General features: G+C 32.4%; 1 protein-coding gene across 2 annotated transcripts in view; it reads left to right on the forward strand.

The window, feature by feature from the left end:
- Positions 1-11,074, forward strand: part of vri (nuclear factor interleukin-3-regulated vrille) — a 66,052-nt gene extending 54,978 nt beyond the window's left edge. Inside the window, exons 1-3 of one of the 2 annotated variants that reach the window (XM_075297845.1) lie at positions 2,487-3,806; positions 6,917-7,297; positions 7,378-11,074. In XM_075297845.1, the coding sequence (XP_075153960.1) occupies positions 3,584-3,806; positions 6,917-7,297; positions 7,378-9,203 (2,430 nt within the window). In that variant the 5' untranslated portion in view covers positions 2,487-3,583 and the 3' untranslated portion in view covers positions 9,204-11,074. Of the gene's footprint in view, positions 1-2,486; positions 3,807-6,916; positions 7,298-7,377 lie in introns of those variants that run through there. The other variant, XM_075297846.1, reaches the window with a different exon arrangement.
- Positions 11,075-12,845: the final 1,771 nt, after the last annotated feature.

Below are 12,845 nucleotides of genomic sequence, written 5' to 3' on the forward strand. Positions count from 1 at the left end.
ATAATGTTGTTCACATACACACACACTATGTCTCGAAGAAAATTGAAATTGAATGGCGTAGTAGACAAACAGAATGGAGTAAAGCACAACTTCAATAAACACATTACCATCGAGAGTGTAGAGTGTGTAGTGAGGGAAAAGTGGGCTAATAGTGAATTTACGATATTGTGTTGTTTTTGTTATTCTCTTTCTTTTATTTGCTTTGAAAAAAAAACAACATTTTAACCCAAATACAAAATGACTTCAAGTGAACACACATACACAATCAAAACCTCATCATGGAGTTCTATAACTTAAAAAGAAAGTCATGATAATAATTAACATTAATAAAACGATCATGATCGCTAGTAACACAATTAACAATAACAATTCCAACCATCAAGCTAGTTGTATCACAAAAAAGCTATAAACTTAAGAAATTGAAATTTGGTGAACAACACATCACCTAAGCAGAAAAACAAACTTTACACAAATAACAACAACACAACTTAAAGAAAAAAAAGAATTTTCTAAAAACCAACAAAGCTTGAATGTAAAACACCATTCTTAAGTTTGCGTCATTGGTTGAGACCATCATAAACATACACCCCCTGCCCCCTCCACACATTACCCACCATAGCGCATTTCACCTCATTTTTGACTCACATAAATCACACTCATACACTTACTCTCTTCATGGTGATGAAGAAAATCACGTTTTGCTTTACAACAATGGATGGATCATTAAAGTGGCATGAAAGTTTGTGTGATTGCTCCAACTAAACATGTTTGGCATGCCCTAATATGTGTCAATAATAGACTAATCAGCACTTTTCCGAATTTTTTTGAAACCAAAAATTTTATTTAACCTTTTAAAATTACAGTAAACTAAGGGAATAAATTATGTTTTAAAGCTAGAGTTATTCTCATTGCAATAATGACTAAATGTCACCTTCGAAATTTACTCAATGAGTGCAGCTAGCATTCCTGTTAGTGACAACAAAGAATGTACCATAACATTTTAGAAATCGTCATTATGATTAACTTGTACTTAACTTATTATTTTGTTCGTGCATCCTCATACCTAGAATAATGCTAAATTATAATCATTATATAGGGATGGAGAAAGGGGAAGTGACTCGGTGGCAAACATAACCCAAAATACAGTTTAAGAGTACAACCAGAAAAATCTATTCTTGCGAATATGGCTCTAAACACACATGCACACACACACACACATAACAACCAATTCACATGGAGGAATACGTTACAAGTGATTACTCAACAGCCGTTTCTGCAATGTGATCGCTGGATGTCGTTGATTTTGTTGTTTTTGTGATTCTTTCTTTATTCAATGAATGACACACAGCCCCCCATACGAGCTAACAAAATTCTCCTTATTCTCCCTCTCAGTCTCTCGAACTTCACTATGCATTCAGACCAACCAACCGAACAACGGTTGTTTTCAAACAAAGAAATTCTTATATCCGGCAGAATTTTTTAGTGTGTTTGTGTGAGCGAATGTGTAAGTATATGTATGCAATATTATCAAACTCAAGCCGCAGAAAATTTCACTTTTACCGAAAATATGGGTTGCAACCATTTGGCTCGATATGTTTGCTGGCAGCGGTTTACTAATGACAACACACATAAAAAGAAAGACGAAAGATGGATGTTATTTTGAAATCTAGAAAATCCGATAAATAAAAGCAACAACGAGAAAGAACCTATGCCGGCCACAGTAGTTTTGTGATAATACAAAATCAATGATAGTAAAAAGTCTTTGAATAAAGTATAAAAATCAATTTCTTATAGGGAGAGCTGCATTATATGTTATTCGTTATTATTCATAGACAATTTTGACTGTAAAAAGTTGGAAATGGCGATTTTCCGGCATGTGGGAAAGTCACCCTCTTCCGATACAATTCTTATCATTGCCACAAAATCGATTTATTTGCTCTAATCGATATTCTTCTTCTTATTATTATTTTGTTGATAGAGTTACTTATACATTAGTTCATCTAATTTGTCACGTTATAACTGAAACGGTATCCCAGACCACTGTCTGTCTTAAAAGCAAACAAACACCCTCCCCTCACATTTAGGTTTACTCAACAATGTATGTGTGTTAATAAGAACTGCTGCCGGCGTTGCTGCCTCAACATTTCTTACTCTGCTTTCATAGAATTTGTTTAATTTTTTTCTTTTGGTTTACGAAACTTTGTTTTATTCAATGACCTACAGAATAAACATACCACTACAATGAGAACTGGTTTCTTTGTTCTCATCGAACATGTTGGCATCAACCATTCGAACTAACTTTCTCGCCAACCAACCAAGATTAAGCGGTGTTGTCATACAGTTCGATAATGATTATGGTGGTGTGTTGGATAGCAGCGGTGTATGTGAAGATGACGGGGCAGCATTAACGTCATTGCACACACAAATACGTGTTGCTGCAACGTGACCACAGCCATACGGCAAGAACTCGAACAGTATTGGCCAAAGTGAAAGAGCTGATGCCGAGAAAGCTTTTCTATTCAATCAATTGCTGACTGTCTAACGGTTCGGTTGTGTTCAAAACTGAACAGCGGAAGAAATATCAAAAGAAGAGAAATCTAGAAATAAAAACAAACATCAATCGTTGTCGTGGTAGACGGGATTAATCCACAAAAAATATTTAACTAAAACATAGAACAAATCCAAACATTCTCAAAAAATGTTTAAGTGTGAACGGTGAAATAACAATAATTAAAAAAAAAAAACAACTAATAATCATACACCGTGTTACAGTGTTTATATGAATGGATTTAGAACAGACAGAGATTCGAGAATGCATAACAGAGTTTAGCTTTTCTTAGAATTGAAACGATTTATATTTAAATTTGAGTAATTCCCAGAAAATGAATGGTGACTATGGTGCAATACCAATGAATGCCTAAAACGTAAATTCTGTCAAAAATAACAATAACAACTAAGTAATTGATAATATAAATGATGAGTGTTTATAAAAGCCAAAAAAATCGTGTATAAAAACAAACAAGGAAAATCCCAAATTCCTATTAACATTACCCAAAAGAGATAGACAGAGAGAGATAGAGAACCTAAAAAGTGTATTGCAATAACAAAGAAATACAAAATATATGTTTTCACATTTCACACAATTATTATTAATATTATTTGTGTTAAATCCAGAACAAAAACAGCAGCAAGAGCAATAATAATAATATTCCATAATCTCATATTTGAGTGCAGACAACAGTCAAAAGCAGCAGCTGCAGTAGCTGAGAAATTTAGAATTTTTGATTCGAAAGTGCAAAGAACTTTAGAAAATGTGACTTTTTTGTTGTGAGCACATTTCAAATAATCAAAAATATAACAACAAATACAAAAACAATACAAATTGAATTCAAGTGTGGAGGCTTTGATTAATCAAAAAAAAAAAAAAAGATCCCAACAAAAAAATGCGCAATAATTAAAAATTTGGAAAAAACAATTAATTCAATTTACAAAAAAAACATTAAGAAGAGATGATATAAACTTGAGTTAGTCACAAAGAAATAAAAACAACAACAATTCCAAGTTGCAGCAAATCAATTCTACAATGTCGATTGTCTGCACTTTGGAACAAAAAGTGAATTTATTTAAAGGTCCTGTGGCTACCAAAAATTTACTTATTTTGAAAAATAATATCAACAACAATCCCAATTCTCCAGCAACGTCCATTCAACAACAAACGGCAACAACAACATCTTTGCCTAATTCTGGCAAATTACTAACGGATATTAAAAATTCTTCATCGGCAAATATTGCCTTAAAAGACAAATGTACGTATATATGGCAATGTGTGTTAAATATTAATTTTTACCAATGTTTTAGAAATTTCCAAGAATTTATGTTATTAAGAATATTAGTATTAAAGTTTGTATTAAATTAAAAAAGTGGAATTTTTTTATAACATTGTTATTTTTAATTTTAAGTTTTTTTTTAATATAACTGTAAAATTTATATAAAATTTTGCCTACAAAGTATAAAAAGTCATATTAAAATAAAATTACTCTCATCATAACTTTTACTGGTAATAGAATTTAAATTTAATTAAACATTTCCCTTATCTAAAATTAAAACCAATTTTTAACCGATAATAAATATGTTGAACAAAATTTTCGTGTTTAAACCTAATTTAATAAATAAAATTGGAATCATAAATATACAATATAAACTTTACAATTTTCAAAACTAATATATTTACAATTTACCATCTCCAAAAACAAAAATAAAAATAAATATATTTTTGGAAATTTTCTTTTAAATTGGTCTAATTTTTTCCAATTATAAAATCATATTTATATTCGAATTTATGATACGATTTAGTCATGTCATCACATCCCTGTCTGAATTCTACATGACAGTTGTTCATTGATATAACGAAATGTTTTAATTGTGATAATGAAAACTTTTATTAACCGTACGAAATATTTAGTCGAAATATTTTGCCTTATAATAATGACATTCCCGTATATTTACATATTTGTTTCGTTAACACAATTTTACTGACACTTCCATCAGTATATCAATAAAAACATTTCTAAAACTATAATTATTACAAAATTGTAGTAAAATAATTATTGAAAACAAAACACTATTTCCGTGATCAATAAAACCTAAATATTTCTAAATTTCTGTAGTAAATTAATTATTGAAAAAACATGTTTCTGTGAGCAATATAAAAAAATAGATCCTTGATTTTCATTCCCATTCATTTATATTCACCAAAACAGTAGTTTTGTTATATTCTTTGATATGTTTGATAATTATTTAATGTGATTTGTTTTTGCGGCTTTATTAGTACATGTGGGGTTTTAAGTGTTAATGAGAGAGGCTAAGAGAGTGATAAAAGATCAAAGAATAATGACGGTAGTAATGAGTGGTATTTTGAGTATTCAACGTAAGATACAGTATCGACAACTGAATAGAAGAAAAGAAACCGCTAAAATTGGAAAACTAAGTAAAACTTACATATGTTTTGTTTTATTAAAAAATAAAATAAATAATAAAAATAGTATTTACAACTTAAACCAAAACCAAAAATTTATAGAAACAAATAAGATTATGAGTGGAAAGATGGGAACTTTTCTGATCTCAATAATAAAAATAATTCTAATGGCCGAGGACGAGTGACATGCCAAACAGTTTTACACTCAAAAAAAGTGAGCCGACCGAGAAGAAAAATTAGTTTATTTTAAAAAATTTTAACTAAACTGTATTGCAAATGGCGATATCACAATAATAAGTAAATATTTTCTCACAAATCTAAGAAAATTTATTAGGTTTAATAAATTTTTTCGTGTTGAATAAACTAAATTAGAGTTCAAAATTACAATCATTTCTTTAAAAACATACGAAGTTGAAAATGGCCGCATTTTGAGATATTCTGAACTATTTTGTGGGAAATTCTAATTTAGTAAATCTTTAGAATTCATTTGCAAATGGTAAACTTCTCACAAACAAAAGAACGCTATCCGATTCTACTTTAAGCGAAATGATAAGAGATTTCCTCAAATGGTGTATCACCTAATACACCGCTTTGAATCGACCTGGATATAGTTGTTTCCAATGATATAACTCTGATATTGATGATTACATTATATTTGCTAATAATTGTCTTACAAATAATTCAATATTTATATTTGTCATACCAACAATAGCCTTGAAATCCACAAAGTTAACAACACAACCCAGCCCCCTGTTAACTTTGGCCAACAATACTCGTATTTGTTGAGTAAGGACAGGGGTAGTCATAAACATATTCATACAAAGAGAGATAAGAAAAAAAAAAAACAGAAATCAAACAAACAATAAATACCCGTACATATAACCACACTCTCTCTCTCTCTCTCTCGCTCTCTTCCTTATTTTACATAGAGTGTTTCCCTTTATATTTTTTTTTTATTTTCCTCATGATAAGAACTGACTTATTTAATTTTGTTGTTATTAATAGCAACAAGTTAATAGTATTTACAATAGCTTTAAGTAAAAAAAGTTTTAAGAAAATACATGTTATTATGATAGTAATGCATTTGTAAATTTTTTTGGAAGTTATTAGAAAAACAATTTTTTCCAAAGTATATATGGCACGTTCTTGGGATTTGGCTACACTAAGAAAATGCAGAAGTATCAATGAACAGCACTCTTTGATTTATGGGAAATCTGAATCGCCATAGATAACGTATAAGCATTTTCTGATTCTTCTGATTGCCTTTTTTAAATGCATACTTGTGACCAGTCAAGTTTTCTATTCGAACAGGTGTTAGGTGATTTCTTTGAACTAAAAATCTAATTGCTGTATATCATTTCATACTGATTAAGAAAACAATATGCCAATGAATTAGCTATAAATGGATAAAAATACAGCAAACACTCACTTAGCCTGAAACAAATAATTTTAAGAAAATAATCTGCAAATTCATCGTAAATATTGAGTCATTCGCTTTCTATTATTGTGCACATACACACACGCACACACATAGTAATTTATTAAGAAATCGTTTTAGAAGCCGTTTTTTTTTAAATAGCCGATGGTGCGTATACATAATATTTATTTCATTATGTATACGCACACGTATACTACGAATCCACTATAATTACCATTACGTATTCGCTCCACTATACGAATTTCCAAATATTAATTGATATGAAATTAAACCACTAGCTTAGTTAGTCACTCATACAGGGTAAACATGGTCTGTGGTTTGGTAGACTGAAATAAGTGCATTGTTTTAGGGAGCAATGATCTGCAATTATTGTCGGAGTAATGAACTCAACTTTAATAGCATCGTCATTCATTCCAAACTGATACTAATTTATTTATATATTTGCAATTACTTCAGTAGAATAAAAAAAAAACTTATTTTTTCTCTCTTTATTATCGTTTTAGCTTTAACCCCTGGTCATTCGGTGAAAAATCAAGAATACAAAAATCGTTTGACTGAATTTGGACGTCAAAATTCTGCCTTGGCACCTACGGCTGAATTAATACAATTGCATCAACAGCAGCAGCAGCAACAACAACAGCAATACCACCACCAGCAACAACAACAACAACATCAACTTTTATTAACCGCTGCCGCAAATATGCCCGAAGTCCTACAGACAGCCAATAATCTTACAAACGGCTCTACAAAATATCACAATAATACCAGTGCATCACTGGTGACACCAGCCACAGCGGCGGCCATGGCTATGAATACAGCGGTACGCATGTCCACCATGTCACCTACACTCTCCATGAACGGTAGTTCTAATGAGGCCACAAATGGTAGGTTTGACACTTCTTGAGACTCTTGCGAGAGATTATTAACCTCTTCCTCTGTTTTGTTTTTTTGTTATCTTCCACAGTACACAGCCTCTCTATGTACAACGGCCCCGTTAGCCCTCAATCCAGCGATTCCGGTCATAGTATGTCCGATATGCAACATGGAAATTATATGAACTATAATGGTGACTTCTCGGGCATGACCAAGCAACAGGTTAATGCTGCCAAGGAATTGTTCTCGCAACGCAAACAGCGTGAATTCACTCCAGATTGTAAGAAAGATGACAGCTATTGGGATAGACGCAGACGCAACAATGAGGCAGCCAAGCGCAGTCGCGAGAAGAGACGCTATAACGATATGGTATTGGAGCAGAGAGTGGTGGAACTGACCAAGGAGAATCATGTATTGAAAGCCCAATTGGATGCCATTAAGGACAAATTCAATATCTCTGGCGAAAACTTAGTGAGTGTTGAGCAAATATTGGCCTCTCTACCCACCAGTGAACAGGTCTTGAGTACCACTAAAAGATCGAAAATATCCACTCCTGCAAACAATTTCACCGGCAATGCCAATGGTGGCAATGCTCTGATATATGGTTCCTCGGGCAATGGGCCCCAACCAAAAGCCCCTCTTGATATCCTGTCCAGTTCCAATAATGACAAAACCACAACTCCAAGTGTTATTAAACCACCAAATAGTTCTGCTGGTGTTTCCTCTATTCCTGCTATCCATTTACAGTCATCGCCTACAGGGGTCCAACAATCTATGGTTCCTAGCAGCAATGGCAGTAATGGTTTACCAACCACTCAAGCTCTCTATGCTCCACCTGCATCAGCACCCAATGCTGGCTATGTGCCCGCTAACTTAAATGACAGTCTAACGCCCAATACACCTTCCCACCACATCCATCATCACCAGCATCATGCAGCTGTAGTAGCTGCTGCAGCTACCACAACAACCGTTGCCGTCCCCACACAACAGCCCAATGCCACAAATCTGCAGAATCTTCATGTACTACAGGCCTTGAATAGGGGCTGTGACTTTGAGAATATCCGCAAAGTGGTGGCTGCTGCTGCAGTGGCTGGTAATGCTGGCGATTTACCATCCACAGTCAGTAGCCTGTATGCAAGTCCTCCCTCAGCGGTAACTGCGGCGGCCCTCTATGTGGGAGCCTCACAACATGTTAGTCCCCTATACACAAAATTCTCCAAGGAAGAGCATAGCTATTTGCCGGCTATGGAAGGTCCCATTGTAAGTTCCACAGCAGCCGATTCTGTGAGCTCGTCGTCGCCAAGGGGCACAGCCAGTGTCTTGAATCTGTCTAGGCGAGCAAGCACACCCACAGCCTATGAGCATATGCTTTCGTCGACCACATCCTCATCACGGCTATCTTCGTCCATGTCCTCGGCCTCCTCCTCGGGGGCCGTGTCCGGTGACGATGACCATGAGGCTGACAACGAAATGGCCGAAGAGGCCAGTGAACATAATCTCGCCAGTACCACCACCAGTCCCCATAGTAATGACTCTAATAATTGCTTGCCCCTAAAGTTAAGACACAAATCTCATTTGGGCGATAAGGATGCAGCGGCCACAGCATTATTGGCCCTGCAACACATCAAACAGGAGCCCATAAGCAATAGAGCCTCCCCACCAGCATGGGCCGATAACTCGGGAGATAATTCGAGTGATGAAAGAGATTCGGGAATCTCAATACCCAGCCCTGAATGGACACCACAATTTCAGCGCAACGTTTTGGTAGCGGGCAAAGAAAGCTGCACAGCGAATGCTGTGGTAACAGTGACCCCTTCGGAAAGAGAGCATATATTGAAATCGAAATTGGCCCGTTTGGAATCGGAAGTGGCTACCATTAAGAATGATTTGTATAGCCGATCAAAATGCTGTACATAAAGAGACTCGGAGAGATTCAGAGAGAGAGAGAGAAAGTTCTTTACTGTTAACATTTTTACGGAGCGAGGATTTTACAGCCAAATCTTAAGGGTGGTGAATTTCCACATTGGAAATCTTTATTCACCTCTTCGCCACAATATTCTTTTTATTTTCAAGGAGAGAGAGGATAGACAATAATTAGACATGTTATGCTAGAGCTAGGCAATAACATGGCAAACAGTAGTAGCACAGATTGTTAAGAGAATGCAAGATTGTGGAAACTTAATTTTTTTTCCTATTCTGTTGTTATAAAGCTTACGAAAAAAGCATTGTTAAATTTTTCAACAAAAGGAGCAGAATTTTTATTATAAAACAAAAAAAAACAAATGGAGTAGGCTTTGCGATTTCCAATATCAAAGCCTACACCAGATCTCAATGTTTACTAAGAGAAAGAGAGTGATCAACTTGACTTTTGAATTTTGTAGATCATTTTGAAACAAAGAAATAAAACACAAATGGTATTAACAACATTTCATAAATTATACAAAAATTTATTTATGTTATTTTTTATTATATGTTGTTGTGAAAACTAAATTATGATTAAAACAAAAAACAAAACAAAAATATTTTTGTGGGAATTCCATTACAGAAAATGGTACATTCCCTTCGTATATGGATATACAGATATTAAAAAAAAAATAAAATAAAAAAGAAAAATTAGAATTTATCTATACTTATGTATTACTATATATAAATTATAATTCTTATTATTAATTTGAATTCATAATTGTTTTTTTAATACATAAAGGAAAATTAAAACCAACTGTTTTACAAATTTTTATTTGTTTTACTTGCTTTTACATATAAATGCAGGAAACATTCAAATGGAGATAAAAATAATTTAATATTGATGATGATGTGGATAATTACAATTATTTTGTGTTATTTATGCAGCAACCACTACATTTTGCGGTTGTTTCCATAAGTTTTTCTGAATGTAAAAATATTAATAAGTAAGTTTAATATTTATTAAAATTAAAAGAAAATGAATGAAATTCCTATAAATATTTTGAATAAGAATTATAAATTTTTATCTCTATTCGTTTAGTTTTTATCATTTTGAGGAATGGAATTATAATCCTTACAAATAATTTTTAAGTTTCTCATGCAATTTTGAAACAAATTCAAAGAATACTATGATGTATAGAATATTGAAAAAAGAAAAAAAAGTTTCCTTATTTAGATATATGTAAATAAACTAAAATAAAACAATATTATGTTAAAATAAATACAAACAAAAAACTATTTTACTTCAACAATGTTGAAAAGTTGGTGATATGAATATATTTTTTATAAAAAAATAATTGTTTTTATTCATTCGCCAACATTATAGAGATATACGCATAACTAAGATTATTAAGGTTTACCCCCAGAAAATAAATTCCTTGTTTATTAAGATCATATTGTTCAATTTTTTGCTATTTCCGCCCCACCCTTTATTCTATCATCCACATAAACTCATATAAATATATTTTTGTAGTTCTTGATTTACTACTACTATAAAACAAAAAAAAAAAAAAGTAAAAAAGATGACAACTTTATTAAAACATTTAATGTTGATGTTGTGCAAAGAGAGACAAAAGTATTTTTATCTTATACTAAATGTTTATAAATGTTAAAAACAAATATTATATATATTTTATGAATGATCCAAATGACCCAAATCATTTGCGATATTTGTATGTAAAATAGTTTGTAGTTTTTAAGGAAAAAATCAAGAAAAAACAACAAAAACCTGGATGACAGATGAAAGTTTTAAATGTTATATTTATATATAAATTATATATAATCAGCAATGTTTTCATTAAAAAAAATTATTTAAAAAATTAAAAGACTATCTTTTTTTTTTGTTTTGGTTCAAGGGAAAATATATGGGATTTAAATAATGACAATTTTTTGGGCGCACAACTAAGACCAACAATTGGAAATTTTTTAAATCTAGTTTTTAAGATTAAAATTGTCTATTTTAACATCCAAGTTGAAATAATAAATTCTATTTGTTAACGGCTAAATTTAAAAGTCCCAGACCTGAGTTAGCCTTACCTTCAAAAGACGTGTGTATAAATTTGGCAGCTCTGGGATCATTAGCTTCTGAATTACAGCCTTTTGAGTAAGTAGCTGTTATAGTCAGTTACCAAGTCAGATAGAGCACGAAAACCCAAGAAAAAAGCAATGAAAAGGGGTAGCTCTCGGCCAAGGAATTGCATGGCATTAGACAAATCTCCAGTAAATCGACTTTCAATGTCAATACACTCTTAAGGATGTATTTGAGAAATAAAAACGATTCTACCTTATTTTTTGTAAATTTTATTGGCTTTTGAAGCCAATATATTTTATAATTTGTCCAACAAATAGTGTTGCCAGAATTGGGAATTTTTCCCAAATTGGGGATTTTTTTTGTTGGGGACGAAGTTTTTGTGGGGAATTTCCATAACTTTGGGAATTTTTCGAAATCGGTTCATTATAAAAATCAGGTTTATAACAACGCATACAATAGTATGGAAATGGAGCATTTGGTCTAGAAACGGACACAGGATTTTATTTTTTAGGTCAAAGTGTTAATTTATAATTTTTTCTATAACTGTGAAATCTTTTCGTGAGGACTTTGGCCTAAATGCTGTACCCACATCAGTATTCATCACTGATTTGGACAATATATCCCAATAATATTAAAATGATGGAAATGATTCACCTTCATATTGATCTATCACCCAATTTTATTATTTCAGTACTTAAAAGTAATTTTTCGTTCAGAAATACATGGTGATCAAACTCCTAATTTAAGCTTTCAAGGATTTGGAAAACAATCAACGGTCCCCCTGGTGTTGTATTATCTTGATCTTATTGTAGCTTGCAGCAAAGCTGATTTTCTACAGTAGAGCCTATTTCATTATTTTTTTCATAAAACATTTTTTGGGGTTTTTGTTTGTGAGGAATTAAATTTAAATAGGATATGTTTGAGAACGAAAGCGTCCTGGTTTGGGGACAAAAGCTACAAAAATACTAGCAACACTGCCAACAATGACAACTGATGGCAATTTGAAGCAGGCGTCTTCTCAACACTTTGGACTACATTTTTCGATTATACAACCAAACTTTGCTACTAATTGAACCACTTCTTACAATGTGTTGATTTCAAATACAGATTTTTCGTAAATCAATAATGACGCAGAGCAGTAGAATTCCCAAACCCAGCAAAAAAAAAACGTCGGAAAAAAATAAAGCAAATATTCTTTTTGGATCCGGAAGTGGTGCAAAATTGGCGCAGAAGCGATGTAATTTTTAACTACAACTCACGAAGAAAAAATGAACTAAAAGTAAAGGAAAAATCATTGGCGCAAATCATAACCATTTTAAACTTAGCACTATGGGCGGAAATTGAAAATTTGCGGCAAAAAAAAATTTACAATCAATCTAATATCTTCAAACATGATATATCGATATTTCTTATCAAAATCAAATGTTACCAACGAAAAGGGAGGCAATCTCCCTTATTCCGGGTGCGTTACTATAGAGGGGTCGAAATTCTAATTTCACTTGGAATACTATGCAATACGTATACTCATAGATGGAGTTTAATTTATACTTGCTTATTTTCCACCA

The sequence above is a fragment of the Haematobia irritans genome, chromosome 2 (assembly GCF_050003625.1).
Source record: "Haematobia irritans isolate KBUSLIRL chromosome 2, ASM5000362v1, whole genome shotgun sequence".
NCBI classification, from domain to species: domain Eukaryota; kingdom Metazoa; phylum Arthropoda; class Insecta; order Diptera; family Muscidae; genus Haematobia; species Haematobia irritans.